The sequence below is a fragment of the Myotis daubentonii genome, chromosome X (genome assembly GCF_963259705.1).
Source record: "Myotis daubentonii chromosome X, mMyoDau2.1, whole genome shotgun sequence".
Taxonomy (NCBI): Eukaryota; Metazoa; Chordata; class Mammalia; order Chiroptera; family Vespertilionidae; genus Myotis; species Myotis daubentonii.
Genome location: NC_081861.1, coordinates 92,969,595 through 92,990,234, shown reverse-complemented (window position 1 = coordinate 92,990,234; position 20,640 = coordinate 92,969,595). Strand labels below are relative to the sequence as shown.

The window sequence follows — 20,640 nt, the reverse complement described above, 5'->3', positions numbered from 1 at the left end:
ACCAAAGATGATCTACATATAGGAAATAAACATATGAAAAGATGCTCTACATCATACATCATCAGAAAAATGCAAACTACACTAGCAATGAAATCTCACTATACACCTATTAAACACATTGCAGATCAGTAGTTTTATTGATAGCTTTACTCAGTGGCCAGATGAGTTTCCATTGAATGAGCACAAAAAAACGTTTTACATAAATGTTAAAGGCATGCTTTAAAATTAAATGCCCATTGCATTTTGAAGTTATTTATTACATGTTACTACAAGCTTTTATCTTTTAAAAGAAATCTCGTGATTGGCCACAAGCCTTAGAACAGAAAACACGAGAATTCTCGTGATCCGTCCACAATGTGTTAAAATGGGTAAAATTCAAAATACCTGATAGCATCAAATCTGGCAAGGATGTAGAGCAACAGGAACCCTCATTCATTGCTGGTGGAAATTCAAATGCTACAGTCACTTTGAAATCATGAGCGGGGGGGACATTGGGGGATAAAGACACATATGTAATACCTTAATAAAGAAAAAAATTATATAAAAAAATAAAATAAAATAAAATAAAGTTTGGCAGTTTCTTACAAAATTAGCCTTGCTTATTGCCATACAATCCAGAAAATTCACTCTGAAATTTGTCCAAGAGTTGAAAATTAATGTCATAAAAATCTGCACACATGTTTATGAAACATAGTAATCCCTTCTTTGGAAAACTGCTGTATAAAACTGCTGTTCGAACTACTCTGTTATTCTTAGACAGTCTCTTATTCTGTAGGTCAACTCTGTTATTGTTAGATAGTCTCTTATTTTGTAAAATAACTTTGTTTTTTAGCTTGAATAATAGAAATGATAAACTTAATTGTCTGACCTTGCAAGCTAGCCATCTAACATAAGGGACTGATACACTGATACTGATGCCAGGTGTCTGTATAGCTATGTACCCAAGGTTAGAGGTGTCTGTATAGATATGATATGTACTCAAGGTTACAAGTTGTCTGTATAGATATGACAGGTGTTTGCTAGATATGATATGTACTCAAGGTTACAAGCTGTCTACAAAAATAACACAAATAACTTCACAAAGAAGAATATAAAAAGGAAATACTCCTTACTGTGTTTGTTCAGAATTCGACAGAGGTAATCTGCTCTGAACCTGCACGCAATAAAGATGACTCCTAACTAATTAGCTCATTAAGGCATCTTGTCTAGCTCGCTGATTTGCAATACAACATTTATAGCACCTTTATTTGTAAATGACAAAATTCGAAGCAACCAAGATGTCCTTCAATAGGTGAAAATATAAACAAACTGTAGTACTTCCACATAATGGAATATATATCAGTGATATGAGGAAATGAGCTATCAAGCCATGAAAATATGAAAAGACATGAACAATCTTTAAATGCATATTGCTAAGTGAAAGAAGCAAATTTGAAAAGGCTACATACTGTATGACTCCAATGATATGACATTCTAGAAAAGATAAAACACAGTAAAAGGAAAGATCAGTGTTTGCCAAGGGTTCTTATATAAAGGAAGGAGAAAGGGGTGACTAAGTTAAGAACATGGGCATTTTTGGTCTGTAAAAACATTCTGTATGATGATACTTTATTGGTGAATTCATGTCATTATACATTTGTCAAAACCCATAGAATGTTCAACAGAAAGAGTAAATATAATGTAACCTACGGACTTTAGTTACTAATATTGTGTCAATATTCGCTCATGAATTAAAACAACTGTACAACACTTGGAAGATGTTAAAAATAGGGGAAACTGTGTGTGGGAAGGGGTAGGGGGAGAAAGGGAGCATATGAAATCTCTTTGTACTTCCCACTCAATTTTCCAATAAAACTGAAATTGCTGTAACTATAAAGTCATTTTTAATTAAACTTTAAATGGAAGAAATAAGTTTTCATAATAGATTTGAATTAATCAAACATCTATAATAATAAAAGTGTAATATGCTAATGAGACTGGACAGCTAGACAACCTTCCAGATGAAGTCGGACTGCGAGGGCTGAGGCAAGCCACCATGGCTGTGAGGGGTGAGGCAAGCCACCGTGGCTGCAAGGACTGAGTCCCTTGAACGAATTTCGTGTATCGGGACTCTAGTATGTAAATAAAGCCCATATTATTACTGGAAGCAGAGACAAATAAATGGATAATTTGCTTAAGAACAAAAAGATCATAATTTTGGTGAAATATTCAACAGTCCAGTTTAGTGTCCTCTGAAATCCTTTCTCACTGAAATGAATAGGAATAGGATTTCCACACTAATTTCTCTTTACCTGAGATGCTAAACTCTCAGGGTGGGAGCTTGAGCTTAAATATCCAGATCTATTTTCTGTCTTTACAGTACCAGGAAGCCATGAAACCAAAACCAAAACAATAGAGCATTCATCTAACCAAAGAAGACAGGGAAAATTCTCAATATAAGCAATGATTTAGGCTCCAGGCCCAGTGGCAGTGACCTACCATCATCATCCTTTCATTTTCAACTTCATTGAGTAATTCAGCAAATTCCTTGAAGGATTCAGCTAAAAGGATAAAAAAAAAAAATTAATCATGGTACTTGATGGGCGAGTAGACAGAGATCTGTACAACAGGAAGTAGGAACCTATGTCCCACATCCACATGGCCACTAAAAGAATGTATCAAATATAAGGTCAATAGAAGAATGTGTTCCGTGCTGTCCAGTGTTTGTTTTATCTTTTCCGTTTCTTATTTTGCCAATCCCCCCACCCAAAATATTTTTTTCTCCAGTTTTATTGATATAATTGACATACAACAATAAACAAGTTTAGGGTGTATGGCATAATGATTTGATATACATATATTGTGAAATGATTACCATAAGTTGTTAGCATCCATCACTTCATATACTTAAAAAAACTTTGTTTTTCCTTGTTTTGAGAACTTTTAGGAATTATTCTCTTTATAACTTTAAACTATACTGAAAGGAGTTTTTAGGGTTAAAATGGGAGTTTTTATGGGTGAAATAGGCAGGTTTAGGAAATTTGAGGAATTAAGGAGTCCATGGAAAAAGCACAGGGCTACAGAGCTGCAAATGGTACATTTCCATAGAATAAGGGAGCTGGAAACAGCAGAAGGCACATTCCCATAGAATAAGGGGACTGGGAGCTGCAGAAAGGTATACATATACAAAATAAAGGGAAGGAAGCCTCTCATTCAAAAAGAGAAGAAGAAAGCCCAGAGGGAATAGGGAAACAATAAGGGAGAAGAAAGAAGGAGAGCCTCACCTTACCTATGTTAGGTTCAACCTTTGAGCTCTGGAGTTGCTATAGTGACCAAATCAGAAGGGGATAGTGACCAATCAGAGGGGATATCAAGTCACAAAGAACTGCAGCCTTTATAAACCTTAGGAAAAAGGGACTCAGTGGAACTCTTTCTTCTCCACACGTGGGAGTCTGTGCTTGTTTCTCAATAAATTTCCACCTTTGCTATACCACCTTTTGTCCATGGTTTCATTCTTCTTCTCCACCGGACAAGAGCCTGGGAACCATCCTGCTCAAGGGAACATCGCGTGTTTCCAGTCCAAATTTCCCATTTCAATACTATACAGCATTCTTAACTACATTTATCATGTTCTACATAACATCAACAGCACTTAGTTATAACTGAATGTTTATAACTTTGAACCACTTTCACCCAATTTCCCCAGCCCACCCCCATCCCTGTCAATCACGAATTTGACTTTTTTTTATGAGTTTGGTTTGTTTAGATTCCATATATGAGTGATATCATACAGTGTTTGTCTTTCTCTGATTTATTTCACTTAGTTTAACCTCCACAGGGTCCATCTATGTTGTTGCAAATAGCAGGATTTCCTTCATTTCTGTGGCTGAATAGTATTCTATCATGTTTGTGTGTGTATGTGTGTCTGTGTGTGTGTGTCATATTTTAAATATACTGTATATCATATTTTCCTTATTAATTCATTCATCAATAGACACTTAGATTGTTCCATGTCTTGAATATTAAATGTAATACTGCCATAAGTATAAGGGTGCAGATATCTTTTCAGCATTGTAATTTCATTTTCTTTAGATATATAGCCAAACGTGGAATTGCTGAATGATAAGGTAGTTCTATTTTTTAATTTTTTTAAGAACTTCCATACTGTTTTTTATAGTGTCTGCACCAATTTACATTCCCACCAACGATGCACAAGTGATCCCTTTCCTCCACATCCTTACCAGCAATTACATCTTGTCTTTTTTATAATAGCAATTCTAACAGGCAAGAGGTCCTATCTCATCATGGTTTTTAATTGCATTTCCCTAATGACTAGTGATGCTGAGCACCTTTACATGTACCTGTTGACTACTTCAATATCTCTTTAGGAAAATATCTATTCAGGACCTTTGCCCATTTTTAAAGTGGATTATTTGGGTTTTTTGTTTGTTTGCTTTTTTGTTGAGTTGTATGAGTTCTTTATATATTTCTTATATTAGCCCCATAACAGATAGATGACTTGCAAATATTTTCTCATTCCATAGGTTGGCATTTCATTCTGTTGATTATTTATTTGATGTAATCCAACTTGTGTAGTTTTATTTTATTTTATTACTTGTGTTTAAAGTGTCATAGCAAAAACATGACTGCTAAGACTCATCCCAAACAGCTTTTCCCTTATTTTCTTCTCAGAGTTTTGTGGTTTCAGGTCTTACTTTCAAGTCTTTAATTCATTAAGAGTTAATTTTTGTGAGTAGTGTGTGACTAGGGAATGGTTTCATTATTTTACATGAGAATATCCAATTTTCCCAGCACCATTTGTTGAAAAGATTGTCATTTCTCCATTTAGTATTCTTGGCTCCCTTGTTAAATATTAGTTGATTATACATTTCTGAGCTCTCAATTCTGTTCCATTGCTCTCTGTGTCTACTGTTAAACCTAAATCCATCCCTAAATTATAGCTTTGTTTCTCAGATTTCTGAAAAGCTTTTGTGGGATTGTAGGTGAAAGGGCATGTGGTATGTGAGAAATAACATTAGATGGGGTAATAAATGACGAAGATTCTAGTTTAAGAAAGAAATAGAAGGAGCAGGAACTTGGGATAAACTTGGATTTACAGTCTCAGTCTAACATCCTCTTGATGTGCAATTTTTAATTAAGTAACTTGAACCCTTTGACATTCAGTTGCCTACCTTGTAAAATAGGCATAATAAAATACTTGAGAGTGTTGTTTTAAGGACTAAATTAGAAGGTAAATGTAGAATGCCAACTCATAGTCAATAATAAACATTACCTTTTCCCAATCCCAATGTTCTACTCTCCTAGTGCCAGTTCTGTCACTTACAGGTGAGGTGACTAGGCAAGTCACTTCTCCCTGGACTTCATTTTCCTAATATACTAAATAAATAAACTAATACATTTAAGCCAAATTAAGCTAGATAGTCTTAACCATCCCTTTCAATTCTAATAACTTCTATTTTAAAGTTCCCAACTTCTCACCACAAACAGGAAGTATATTCTTAAATGGTATCTGAATTACAACAAACATTATAAGTACAGAGAAACAAAGGAATCCATGTTAATATTTTTAGATAAAAAATAAACTTCCCTTCCTAAATGAACTGCACAACTAATCCAGCATTCCAAGTACAAATGAAACTAAGTTCAGGGTCAATACAGAACACCAAAAAAATGGCACTCTTTCCTTCTGAGGATTAAGTTACTGCACATATCCAGGGGAGTCACCTTTGCAAAGGCCACAAATTAAAAGCTCAATCTCGGCACAAAGAAGAAAAATACCCTAATCAGAAAGTGTAAGTAGGAAAAAATATAAATGTTCACTGACCTTCTGTTCTCAAATACTTTAGCTAAAAAAGGGTCCAAGAGATTGTTTGTTATTCTGGCGTTTTTCCATGTAAGCTCAGTTTGTTTCTTATCTTCTTTGTAAATATGTGTATTCAATTATGTTGCCCATCTTATAATTGGGTTATATGTGTTTATTAATGAGTAGTAAAAGCACTTATATATTCTGGACAAAAGTCCCGTATCAGATAGATGATTTTCAAAATTTCCTCACATAATGTGGGCTGTTTTTCAACTGTCATTTGAAGAAGAAAGGATTAAAATTTTGTTGAAATCCAATTTATCTACCTTCATTTGTCACTTGTACATTTAAGTATTTCATCCATTTCAACTTAATTATTGTGAGTGGTGCATGATTGTGTTATACCTTTATTTCTTCTTCTAAGAGATTTATACTTTTAACACTTACTTTAGTTTCTTAATCTATTTTGAGTTAATTTTTGTACATGTTGTGTACAAACAGGTCTAACATCATTCTTTCACATGCGTTTATCCAGTTATCCCAGTATTTTATTAAATTTATTAAGGTGATATTGGCTAATAAAATTATGTAGCTTTCAAATGTACAATTCAATAATACTTCATCTGTACATTGCATTATGTGTTTACCACCCAAAGTCAAATCTCCTTCAATTACCATATATTTGACCCCCTCCTAATCCCACACCCCCGTTCCTCTGGTTACTACCACACTGTTGTCTGTGGCTATTAGGTTTTGTTTGTTTGTCTTGTTTGTTCATTTGTTGCTTTCAGTTTTATATCCCACATATGAGTGAAAAGTATGGTTCTTGACTTTTCTATCTGACTTCTTTTACTTAGCAGCATGATATTCTCAAGATCCATCCATGTTGTCATACTTGGCAGTATTTCTTCTTTTCTTATGGCTAAAAAGCATTCCAATGTACATATGAACCAACTAAGACATTGGCCTCCCAGCATTATTTATTGAAAAGAATATTCTTTCCACAGTGAATTGTCTTGGCACACTTGTCAAAAACCAATTAACCATAAGTAAGGAATTATGTTTGGTATCTTAATTCAATTCTATAAAATTCTATGTCTGTCCTATGACAGTACCATACAGTCATGAAAACAATATCCTTGCAATAAGTTTTGAAATGGGAAACTGTAAGCCATCCAACATGTTTTTTGTTGTTGTTGTTGTTATTGTTGTTTTGTTTTTGAAGATTGTTTGGCTATTCTAGCTAGATCCCTTGAATTTCTATAAGAATATTAGTATGATTTTGTCAATTTCTGAGAGATAAGATTTTTTATAGTTATCACATTGAATATGTAGACCAATAGAAGGATCATGGCAAACTTAACAATATTGTCATCTTTTTTAAAAAATGTTTATTGTCGGAGAAACCAAGATGGCAGCATAGGTAAACACCGGAGTTTGCTGCCTCGAACAACCACTTCAAAAATACAACTAAAAGACAGAACGGACATCATCCAGAACCACAGGAAGGCTGGATGAATGGAAGTTCTACAACTAGGAGGAAAGAGTAAAACATATCGAGACTCAGAGGAGGCGCAGTGCTAAAGTAAAATACTAAGGTGCGGAGTGCATGTGGAGCTGGCTGGTGGCTGAGGGCGCGGTTGTCTTTTTCAATCCGGAGGGAGTCTCAGAATCTGAGCTCCAGTTCCAGGCGAGTCTTTGGGGACCCAGACTAATACCAGAGAAGCGGGAAAGTCTGGCATCGGTTGGAACTCGAGGGCAGCTTTCTCTCGGAGGTGCTTGCAGCGATTACCCGGACACTGAGAAGCAGAGCCTCTGAGGGGAAGACTGAGAGCAGCCATAATTGCTAACCCCGCCCTGCTAATCCTGTGGGACCCGCCCCGCCCAAGCCCTGCAGGGAAACTTTTGCTGGATAGCCTCAGGCAAAAGCTAGATTAGCACCTCCCTAGAGATCCAGGAGCCAGGAAGCCCAGAGGTCAGAGTGGGACCATCCAGTTTGCAGCTCTGTGGAACCGTAAAAGACACACTCAGGGGGAAGACTCAGTGAGCACTAAAGCCCCATTGAAGCAAGTCTAGCCCCAGAGTGGTGTCTCGAGCACAGAAGTTCTCCCACTGCAGACACAGCTGATTCTCACAGCCAATTGGCCTGGAGGTCAATTCCTCACAGTGATAACTACAACAATCAAGGCTTAATTACAACAAAACTGTGCACAAAGCCCACAAGAGGGTGCACCAAGAGTGTCTACCTCAGGTAATTGGGGCACTTAGCACAGAAAGGAACTTTATCGACACAGTGAAGCATAAAAAATGCCAAGACAAAGAAATAGGACACAAACGACAGAATTGGAGGAAAGCAAACTGCTGGATATAGAGTTCAAAACCACACTTTTAAGGTCTTTAAAGAACTGTCTAGAAGACACCAATAAACTTAATAAGGCCCTCGAAAAGACTGGTGAGACCACCGATAAATGTACTGAGATCTTCAAAAAGACTGGTGAGACCGCCGATAAATATAGTGAGATCCTCAAGAAATCTAATGAGACCCTTGATGTTGTGATAAAGGACCAACTAGAAATTAAGCATACACTGACTGAAATAAAGAACATTATACAGACTCCCAACAATAGAGCAGAGGATCGCAAGAATCAAGTCAAAGATTTGAAATACGAAGAAACAAAAAACACCCAACCGGAAAAGCAAAATGAAAAAAGAATCCAAAAGTACGAAGATAGTGTATGGAGCCTCTGGGACAACTTCAAGCGTACCAACATCCGAATTATAGGGGTGCCAGAAGAAGAGAGAGAGCAAGATATTGAAAACCTATTTGAAGAAATAATGACAGAAAACTTCCCCTACCTGGTCAAAGAAATAGACTTACCAGTCCAGGAAGCGCAGAGAACCCCAAACAAAAGGAATCCAAAGAGGACCACACCAAGACACATCATAATTAAAATGCCAAGAGCAAAAGACAAAGAGAGAATCCTAAAAGCAGCAAGAGAAAGAAAATCAGTTACCTACAAGGGAGTACCCATACGACTGTCAGCTGATTTCTCAACAGAAACTTTGCAGGCCAGAAGGGAGTGGCAAGAAATATTCAAAGTGATGAATACCAAGAACCTACAACCAAGACTACTTTATCCAGCAAAACTATCATTCAGAATTGAAGGCCAGATAAAGAGCTTCACAGATAAGAAAAAGCTAAAGGAGTTCATCACCACCAAACCAGTATTATGTGAAATGCTGAAAGGTATCCTTTAAGAAGAGGAAGAAGAAGAAAAAGGTAAAGATACAAATTATGAACAACAAATACACATCTATTAACAAGTGAATCTAAAAATCAAGGGAATAAATAATCTAATGAACAGTATGAACTGGCGATTGTAATAGAATCAGGGACATAGAAAGGGAATTGGGCTATTCTTTGGGGGGGGGAGGGGTGTGGGGTGAGGGAAGAGATTGGACAATAATCATGCACCTATGGATGAGGACAGTGGGTGGGGAGTGAGGGCTGAGGGTGGGGTGGGAACTGGGTGGAGGGGAGTTATGGTGGGAAAAAAGAGTAACTAATGTAATAATCTGAACAATAAAGATTTAATTAAAAAAAAAAGAAAAAGAAAAACAGTAAAAAAAAATGTTTATTGTTAAGAGCATTACAGATACCTCCCTTTCACCCCCACTGACCCCCTCCATCTGGTTCCCACCCTGGGACAAGCCTTCACCATTATATTGTCTACGCCCATAGGTAATGCATAAATGCATATAAGATCTTTGGTAAATCTCTTCCCATCCCCCCTCACCCCTTCCCTCTGAGATTCATCAGTCTGTATATGTTGCCATATATCTGGTTGTATGTTATTCATCAGATTATTTTGTTCATTAGATTTCTTATTAATTTATTTTGACTTTTAGATTCAATTGTTGATAGATATGTATTTATTGTCATGTTATTGTTCATATTTCTTCTTTTTCTTCTTCGTCTTCTTCCTCTTTTTTTTCAGTTTCTTTTTCTTTATTGAATCATATATTACAAATGTGTCATCCTCCCAATGTCCCCTGATCCCCCCAATCCTGCCCTCACCCTACCCCCCTGTTGTCCACATCCATCACTTATGCGTATATGCATGCATACAAGTCCTTTGGTTGATCTTTCCTCCTTACCCCCACCCTCCCGTGCCTTCCCTCTGAGTTTTGAGCATCTGATCGATGCTTCTCTGTCTCTACATCTATTTTTGTTCATTGGTTTATGTTGTTCATTATAATCCACAAATGAGTGAGAGCATGTGATATTTATCTTTCTCTGACTGGCTTATTTCACTTAGCATAATGCTCTCCAGCTCCATCCATGCTGCTGCAAATGGTAGGAATTCATTCCTTTTTATAGCTGCATAGTATAAAAAATACCCTTCAGCATTTAATATAGTACTGGTTTGGTGGTGATAAACTCCTTTAGCTTTTTCTTATCTGTGAAGCTCTTTACCTGACCTTCAATTCTAAATGAGAGCTTTGTTGGGTAGAGTAATCTTGGTTGTAGGTCCTTACTATTCATCACTTTGAATATTTCTTGCCACTCCCTTTAAACCTGCAGTTTCTATTGAGAAATAAGCTGACAGTTGTATGGGTGCTCCCTTGTTTGTAATTAATTGATTTTTTTCTTGCTGCTTTTAAGATTTTCTCTTTGTCTTTAACCTTTGGCATTTTAAATATGATGTGTCTTGGTGTGACCTCTTTGGGTTGCTCTTGTTTGGGAATCTCTGAGCATCCTGGATTAATATGTTTATTTCTTTCACCAGGTAGGGGAAGTTTTCTGTTATTATTTCTTCAGATAGGTTTCCAATAATTCCAGCATGACAGCTGGGCTGAATCTGGAGTGGCTGAAGGGCATTTCCCCAAACCTGAAAAGGGATGATTGCTTGCTGCCAGACAACTCAGGGCATCTTAATCTACATGTTATTGCCTCCTACTGGCCAAACACCTGAACAGCCATAGGCAAATTCCCCCATTCTGACAATGCTTGTGTATAGGAAACCTGACCCTTTGAAGTGTATATCTCCACCTCACCTCAGGACAATTTGTGTTAATAAAAAACATGGGGTCCGGAGAGGAGGAGATCTTAGATTCTTTAGCTAGGCTCCTCTGACTCCCTATAATGCCTTTCAAAATGATGCTTCGTCTCTGGACTCTTTATTAAGTTACACACAGCCCTTTACCAACTTGCTGAATCCATCTAGATGCTGGAACAAGAACCCCAGCACAATAGCTATCTATCTCTTTTCTCCTTCTGGCATTCCCATAATGTAAATGCTGGTACACTTGAAGTTGTCCCAGAGTCTCCCTACACTATCTTCATATTTTTTATATCTTTTATTTTTCTTTTTGCTCTTCTGCTTGGGTGTTTCTTGCTTCCTCATATCCAAATCATTGATTTGATCCTCGGAATCCTCTACTTTACTGTTGAATTATGTAAATTAATCTTTATTTCAGTTAGTGTATGCTTAATTTGTGGCTGGTCCTTTTTCATGTCTTTGAAATTCTCACTAAGATCCTTGAAAGGCTCACAAAGTCCCTTGATACTCTCATAGATCCCTTGAAGCTCTCGTTAAGATCCTTTAGCAACCTTATAACCATTTGTTTAAACTCTGTGTCCAGTAGTGCGCTTGATTTCATTTCATTTGGAGAGTTCTTCTGATCTTTCATTTGTGACATGTTTCTTTGCCTTTGCATTTTGACCACTTCCCCATGTTTGTTTCTATATATTGGGTAACTGCTAAGTCTCCTGAAATTGGTAGAGTGGCCTTGCATAATAGGTGTCCTGTAGGGCCCAGTGGCTCAGCCTCTCCAGTCACTTGAGCTGGGCACTCTAGGTGTGCCCATGTATGGGCTTTATGCACAGTCTTGTTTTGGTTGAGCCTTGATTGTTGTTGGCATCACTGGGAGGAGCTGATGTCCAGGAAAATTGGCCCTATGGACTAGCTGCTACTACAGTGGAAGAGCTGCTTTAGAGGAGATACCCCTATGAAGCAGAATTTGCTTCAGTGCGGCTGTTGTGCTCTCTAAGTCTGTCCCTTGAGTGTGTAGTTTGTGGATGTGTAGAGTTGTAATCTGGTATGGTGAGAAGCTGTCCATAGGTGCACTGGCTCTGAGGCCCCCTGGGAGGAGCAATGTCAGCCATTGCCTGCGGCCCCACCTAGCATGAACTACAGAGCTATATGTAGATGGCTGCTACCTATATTAGGCTTGGAAGCACCCAGGCAAGGCCAAACTGTGAAGCAAGGCAGGCTGGTGATAGTACCAGATATTGGGCAACTTATTGATAGGTATGAGGTTTGCTGATGCCAACTGCTATTTGTTTGAGAAATTTTAGGAAAGTCTGAAGCATGAGCCAGGACAGGCCATTCATATGCAAAAGCCTTGGGTGGGCTTCAAATTGAATGGTGCATGTTTTCAGGAAATCACCAGGAAGAAGTGAACAGTGTGAGCCATGCTGATGGAAACTTAGATATGGCTGACAGTCAGCTAAGCCATGAGGGAAGTGCCAGTACAGGAAACATGAGCACTGTGAGCCATCCCCAAGTTCCTGCCCTGATGCCAGAAAATCCAGTTATTCCCTGTATGTCCCTGGTTCCCCCAATGCCCACTGCCCAGATCTAGAGATCAGAGGAAGCCGGAATGTGTAAATTCATGCACCAGCCTTTTAAGAGGAACTGCCTGGTTCTCGAGCAGCCTCTGACTCACTCAGCCAAGGCCCCACTGTTTATCACAGTCTAAAGTTATGGGCACTTCTCTTTCCAGCAGTGGAACCCTGCGCTGCGTGTCTGGTGTGGAGCTGGGACAGCTTGCTCCTCATGGGAGGCCTCTTCAGTGGAGCTATCCCTCAGAATTTAAAAAAATACATACACCATACCTAAGGAGAAAATTAACAAATGGAACTACATAAAAATTAAAAGCTTCTGCATAGCAACATAAACCATCAACAAAATGAAAAGGGAACACACCATATGGGAGAAGATATTTAGCAATGATATATCTGATAAACGGTTCATATCCAAAATACATAACGAATTCACACAAATTAACAAAAGGAAGACAAACAATCCAATTAAAAAATTGGTCAAAAGACCTTAATAGATACTTCTCCAAAGTGGACATAAAGATGGCCAAGAAACATGAAAAAATGGTCAAAGTCACTGATCATCAGAGATATGCAAATTAAAATGACAATGAAATATCACCTGATAGAATGGCTACCTTCAACAAATGACAAGGGCTGGCAAGGATGTGGAGAAAAGGGAATCCTAGTACACTGCTGGTGGGAATGCAGACTGATGCAGTCATTATAGAAAATAGCATGGAGTTTCCTCAAAAAATTAAATATGGAATTGCCCTTTGAACCAGTGATCCCACTTGTAAGAATATATCCTAAGAGACCCCAAACTACAATCAGAAATAATATATGCACCCCTATGTTTATAGAAGCACAATTTACAATATGTAAGATCTAGGAACAGCTTAAGTGACTCTCAGTAGATGAGTAGATAAAAATGTTGTAGTACACCATGGAATACTATGCAGCATAGAATCTCTTACTCTTTGAGACGGCATAGATGGACCTGCACAGAATCATACTAAGTGAAATAAGTCAGTCAGAGAAAGAAAAGTTTCACAGGATCTCACTCATATGTGGACTCTAATGAACAAAATAAAGTGATGATCAAAATAGACCCAGAAACACAGGAGCATTGAACGGACTGCAGAATCTCAGAGGGAAGGAGTGGATATGTGAGAAGAGATCAACCAAAGAACTTCTATGCATATATGCATAACCCATGGACATAGATGATAAGGTGGTGAAGGCTTAGGGGAGGTCTAGAAGGTGTCAATGGGGGAAAGAAGGGGACATATGTAATATTTTGAACAATAAACATTTAATTTTTTTATTGTTTCATTGCTTAAAGTATTACAAAGGGTATTACATATGTGTCCGTTTTTCCCCCCACCCTTGACAATCCCCTGGCATCCCCTACCCCCCAGTGCCTTATATCCATTGGTTATGCTTATATGCATGCATACAAGTCCTTTGGTTGATTTCTTACCCCCCTCCTCTTGCCCCCCAATCCTCCTTGGCCTTCCCGCTGCACTATGACAATCAGTTTGAGGCAGGACTGCCTCTATATCTATTATTGTTCATAAGTTTATAATGGTCTTTATTATCCATGAATAAGTGAAATCATGTGGTATTTTTCCTTCATTGACTGGCTTATTTCACTTAGCATAATGCTCTCCAGTTCCATCCATGCCTTTGCAAATGGTAAAAGTTCCTTCGTTTTTAAAGCAGCATAGTATTCCATCCTGTAGATGTACCACTGTTTCCTAATCCATTCATCTACTGATGGGCAATTAGGCTGTTTCCAGATCTTAGCTATGGTGAATTGTGCTGCTATGAACATATGGGTGCACATATCCTTTCTGATTGCTGTTTCTGGTTTCTTGGGATATATTCCTAGAAGTGGGATCACAGGGTCAAATGGGAGTTCCATTTTTAGTTTTTTGACGAAACTCCATACTGTCTTCCATAGTGACTGCACCAGTCTGTATTCCCACCAGCAGGGGACAAGTGTTCCTTTTTTTCCACATCTTCTCCAGCACTTGTTGTTTGTTGATTTGTTTATGATAGCCAGTCTAACAGGTGTGAGATGGTACCTCACTGTTGTTTTGATTTGCATCTCTCGGATGAATAGTGACATTGAACAAGTTTTCATATATCTTTTTGCTTTCTGAATGTCCTCTTTTGAAAGGTGTCTATTTAGGTCCTTTGCCCATTTTTTGATGGGATTGTTTATCTTCTTTTTGTTAAGTTGTATAAGTTCCCTATAAATTTTGGAGATTAGGCCCATATCAGATATGACGTTGGCAAATATGTTTTCCCACACAGTGGGCTTTCTTGTTGTTTTGTTGATGGTTTCTTTAGCTGTGCAGAAGCTTTTTATTTTGAAGTAGTCCCATTTGTTCATTTTCTCTTTAGTTTCAAGTGCCCTAGGAGCTGTATAAGTGAAAAAAATTGCTTCAGCATATGTCTGAAATTTTGTTGCCTTTGAATTCTTCTGGAATTTGTATGGTTTCCAGTCATACATTTAAGTCCTTTATCCATTTTGAGTTTATTCTTGTGTATGGTGTAATTTGGTGGTCTAGTTTCATTTTCTTGCATATATCTGTCCAATTTTCCCAAAACCATTTATTGAAGAGACTATCTTGGCTCCATTTTATGTTCTTGCCTCCTTTGTCAAATATTAATTGAGCATATTAGTTCGGGCCGATTTCTGGGCTCTCTATTCTATTCCATTGATCCATATGTCTGTTCTTGTGCCAGTAGCAGGCAGTTTTGAGAACAGTGGCTTTGTAATACAGCTTGATATCTGGTATTGAGATCCCACTTACTTTGTTCTTTACCAGGATCCCTGCAGCTATTCGGGGTCGTTTTTTCTTACAGATGAATTTTTGGAGAGTTCGTACTAGATCTGTGAAGTATGCCGTTGGTATTTTAATGGGAAGTGCATTGAATTTATAGATTGCTTTGGGTAGTATGGACATTTTAATGATGTTGATTCTACCAATCCATGAACACGATATGTTCTTCCATCTGTTTATGTCATCCTCTATCTCTTTTTTCAACATTCTGTAGTTTTCTGAGTAGAGGTCTTTTACCTATTTAGTTAAGTTTATTCCTAGGTAGATTAATTTTTTTGGTGCCATGGTAAATGGGATTGTTTTTATAATCTCTCTTTCTGAAAGTTCACTATTGGTGTATAGAAATGGCTAGGTTTCTTGGGGTTAATGTTGTATCCTGCTACATTGCCAAATATATGTATTAAGTAGAGTAGTTTTTTTATGGAGTCTGTAGGGTTTTATATGTATAATATAATGTCGCCTGCAAATAAGGACAGTTTTACTTCCTCTTTTCCAATTTGGATGACTTTTATTTCTTCTTCTTGTCTAATTGCAATGGCTAATACTTCCAGGACTATCTTGAACAGGAGTGGTGAGAGTGGGCATCCCTGTCTTGTTCCTGTTCTTAGGGCAAATGGTGTTAGTTTTTGTCCATTGCGTATGATGTTGGCTGTGGGCCAGTCATATATGGCTTTTATTATGTTGACGTATGATCCTTCTATTCCCACCTTGCTGAGAGTTTTTATCAAAAATGGATGTTGGATTTTGTCAAATGCTTTTTCTGCATCAATTGATATGACCATGTGGTTTTTTTCTTTCAATTTGTTTATGTGATGTATCACGTTTATTGATTTGCGGATATTGTACCATCCTTGCATCCCTGGGATAAATCCTACTTGGTCGTGGTGTATGATCTTTCTGATGGACTGCTGGATCTGATTTGCTAAGATTTTGTTGAGGATTTTGGCATCTATATTCATGAGGGATATTGGCCTGTAATTCTCTTTCATTGTGTTGTCTTTACCTGGTTTTGGTATTAGGGTGATGCTGGATTCATAGAATGAGCTTGGAAGTGTTCCTTCCTCTTGGATTTTTTGTAGTAGTCTGAGGAGGATAGGTTTTAGTTCTTCCTTGAATGTTTGGTAAAACTCCCCTGTGAAGCCGTCTGCCCTGGGCTTTTGTTTGCTGGAAGCATTTTGATGACTGCTTTCATTTCTTCCATAGTTATTGGCCTGTTGAGATTTTTAGATTCTTCCTCATTGAGTTTTGTAATGTTTTATTTTTCTAGGAATCTGTCCATTTCCTCCAGGTTGTCTAGTTTGTTGGAGTAGAGTTGTACATAGTATGTTTTAACAATCATTTGTATGTCTGTGGGATCTGTTGTTATTTCGCCTCTATCATTTCTGATTTTGTTTATTTGGGTCCTCTCTCTTTGCTTCTTGGTGAGCCTGGCTAGAGATTTGTAAATCTTCTTTATCCTTTCAAAGAACCAGCTCTTGGTGTCATTGATTTTCTGTATTGTTTTTTGGTCTCTATGTCATTTATTTCTGCTCTAATCTTTATTATCTCCTTCCTTCTGCTCACTCTGGGGTTTTCTTGTTGCTCTCTTTCTAATTCTTTGAGTTGTAGAGTTAGATGATTTACTACCATTTTTTCTAGTTTTTTGAGATAGGCCTGTAGAGCTATAAACTTCCCTCTCAGTACTGTTTTCATTGTTTCCCATAGGTTTTGGATTGTTGTGTATTCATTCTCATTAGTTTCCAGGATGCTTTTCATTTCTTCTTTGATGACACTGGAAAACAAATCAATGTTTAATAACATGCTATTCAGGTTTCAAGTGTTTGAGTATTTTGGGTTGTTTTTATTGTAGTTTATTTCTAATATTACGCCATCGTGGTCTGAGAAGATGCTTGGTATTTCAATCTTCTTGAATTTGGGGAGACTTTGCTTGTGAACCAATATGTGGTCTATTTTTGAATATGTCCCATGAGCACCTGAGTGTAATGTATATTACATGGCTTTGGGGTGAAGTGTTCTGAAGATGTCAATTAAGTCCATCTGATCTAGTGTGTCATTTAGGATTGCTGTTTCTTTGATGATTGTTTGTCTAGAGGATTTATCCAGTGATGTCAGTGGTGTATTAAAGTCCACTACTATGATTGTATTGTTGGCAATCTCTTCTTTGATATCTTCCAGGAGGTGTTTTTATGTATTTGGGTGCTCTTGCATTGGGTGCATATATGTTTACCAGGGTTATATCTTCTTGTTGTATTGATCCCTTTAGTATTATGAAGTGGCCTTCCTTAACTCTTGTTATGGCCTTCACTTTGAGGTCTATTTTGTCTGATATAAGTATTGCTACCCCAGCTCTCTTTTCCTTTCCATTTTCCTGAAAGATATTTTCCTATCCTTTCACTTTCAGTCTGTGTGAGTCCCTTCTAATGAGGTGGGTCTCTTGTAGTCAGCAAATGGATGGGTCATGTTTTTTTATCCATTCAGCCACTCGATGTCTTTTGGTTGAAGCATTTAGTCCATTAACATTTAAAGTTATTATTGAAAGGTACTTGTTTTTAGCCATTTCTTTTTGTGTGTGGCTGTTTTCTTTCTGAGCTTTTTATTTCTTCTTTTTACACCAGTCCCTTTAGCATTTCTTGCATTGCTGGCTTGGTGGTGATAAAGTCCCTTAGCCTTTTTTTGTCTGTGAAGCTCCTTATTTCCCCCTCAAGTTTGAATGATAGCCTTGCTGAATAGAGTATTCTTGTATTCAGTCCTTTGCTTTGCATCACTTTGTAAATTTCCATCCATTCTTTTCAGGCCCGATGTGTTTCTGTTGAGAAATCATTTGATAATCTAATGGGAGATCCCTTGTATGTAACTTAGCTTTTTTAAAAAATATATTTTATTGATTTTTTACGGAGAGGAAGGGAGAGGGATAGAGAGTTAGAAACATCGATGAGAGAGAAATATCGATCCGCTGCCTCCTGCACACCTCCTACTGGGGATGTGCCCACAACCAAGGTACATGCCCTTGACCAGAATCAAACCTGGGACTCTTCAGTCTGCAGGCCAAGGCTCTATCCACTGAGCCAAACTGGTTAGGGCTTGTATGTAACTTTCCGTCTCTCTCTTACAGCCTGTAAGATTCTCACTTTGTCCTGAACATTTGCCATGGTAATTATGATGTGCCTTGGTGTGGTCTTTTCGGGTTCACCTTGTTTGGTAGTCTCTGGGCTTGTTTGACTTTTTACTTCCATGCCTCAGGGAAGTTTTCTGATAGTATTTCTTCGAATAGGTTTTCTAATCCTTGTTCCTCTTTCTGTTGTTCTGGCACACCAATTATTTGTATGTCGTTTCATTTCATGTTGTCCCAAACCATCCTTAGACTCTCCTCCTGTCTTTTAATTTTTATCTCCAATTGAAGTACGGTTTGGGTGTGTTTTGTTTCCTTGTCTTCTAATTCACTAATTCGGTCCTCCGCTTCTCCTAGTCTATTCTTGATACTTTCAATGGTGTTTTTTATTGAAGCTATAACGCTCTTCATTTCTTCATGGGTCTTACTTAAGTTGTTCATTTTTTCGTCTGTTTCTTCTTGCTTCTTGCATAAGTTGTTTATTTTTTCCTCCATCTGGTTTATGCTCTCTAGGATCCTTATTCTGAATTTTTTTTCTGTCATGTTTCATGCCTCTGTATCACTTAGCTGCTTTTCTGGCGAGCCCTACTTTCCTTTCCTTTGGGGGTTTCTTTGTCTACCCATGTTTGATCTCACCAACCTATCCAGTTGTTGAGTCGTTCAGTGACTGCTCCCTGGGTGGCAGTGGCTCCTCAGGCTGTGGTTGCTCCTTGGCCGGTTGTGGTAGCAGCTGCTCCTCCGTTGGTAGCAGGTCCTCTGGTGGGTCCTGTTCACAGCTGTGGTGGCTCTTCTGGCTGGTGGGGGGAGGCTTCACACACAGCAACTGTTCCTCAGACAGAGAGTGTGGTGAACAAGAGGCCGCTGTTGCTTGGATCTGCTTTCTGTGGGGAGAAGCAGGGTTTCTGAGTTCACGTAGTTGCGCTGCTTGAGAGCCGTTGCTTCCAGGTTAATAGCCGATCTCTGGATGCCGGTAACAGCCGCTCAAGATGGCACAGTCTCCCTGGCTGAGCCGGTGCTCCCGGACAAGATTATTTTTTTTAAAATGCCTCACATGGGTGTCAGACTACCTTGGTCTGTGCATCTGTCCCTCCTACCATTCTTCCTGTGCTTTCTTCCTTACTTCTTTCATTGTAGGACTTCCATTGAGCCAGATTTCAGGCAGTTCTGAATAATGGTTGTTCTTTATTTTACTTATAATTTTGATGTGGTTGTGGGAGGCAGTGACTACCCACATTTACCTATGCCACCATCTTGGTTCTCCTATATTAAGTCTTCTGACACATGAACATGAGATATCCTTGTATTGATTATCTGGCCAATGGTGGCCTCATCAAATGAGTTGGGAAGTGTTCCCTTCTCTGATTTTTTAAAAGAATTTGAGATGGGATAGTGTTAAATCCTTTAAATATTTGGTAGAATTCACCAGTAAAATCATCCATACCTGGTCATTTTTGTGGGAAATTTTTTAAATTACAAATTCAGTGTCTTTATTTTTTTATAGGTCCATTCACATGTACTATTGAACGACTTTTAGTAGTTTATATCTTTCTAGGAATGTTATCTAATTTGTTGGCATAGAGTTATTTATTCTATTTCCTTACCATCAGTTTTATTTCTGTAAGGTCAGTAGTAATGACCTCTGTTTCATTCCTGATTTTAGTAATTTGATTATGCTCCCGGTCGGTCTTCCTAGGGTTTGTCAATTATATTTAAACTAGTGGCCCAGTGCATGGATTCAAGCACATTGAAAGGCAATGAATTAGAAGAAATATTTTAACATCACTATTTATGCTTTCTCTAGAATAGAAATGTCAACCAAATTCACGCTCGAGAATGACATATCAAAACACGTGTGCGATTGGTGCCAGGAAGAGCTTTATATGTAACGTACATGCACGAGTCAACTTAGCATCTTATATACATAGAATAAACTTGCTTAATTAGCTTTCTAATGTAGCTAAACTTTTTCCAGCTCAGTGAAGCACTCCAACATCTGTTTCATGCAATTGTCAGCAACACAGAAGTAAATATTAACATGAAGTAGATTATTATTGTAGATCATGAAGGGAGAACAAGGGACTCACACAGACTGAAAGTGAAAGGATGGAAAAATATCTACCAGGCAAATGGAAACGAAAAAATAAAAGCTGGGGTAGCAATAATTATATCTGATAATATAGACCTCAAAGTGAAGACCATGACAAGAGACAAGAAAGGCCACTTCATAATTCTAATGGGATCGATACAACAAGAGGATATAACTCTG

At 38.0% G+C, this 20,640-nt stretch overlaps 1 protein-coding gene across 3 annotated transcripts in view; it reads right to left on the bottom strand.

The window, feature by feature from the left end:
- Positions 1-20,640, bottom strand: part of OPHN1 (oligophrenin 1) — a 571,284-nt gene that overhangs the window by 383,630 nt on the left and 167,014 nt on the right. For all 3 annotated transcript variants that reach the window (XM_059679643.1, XM_059679645.1, XM_059679644.1), the window contains exon 4: positions 2,479-2,540. In XM_059679643.1, coding sequence (XP_059535626.1) covers positions 2,479-2,540 — 62 coding nt within the window. The remainder of the gene's footprint in view (positions 1-2,478; positions 2,541-20,640) is intronic.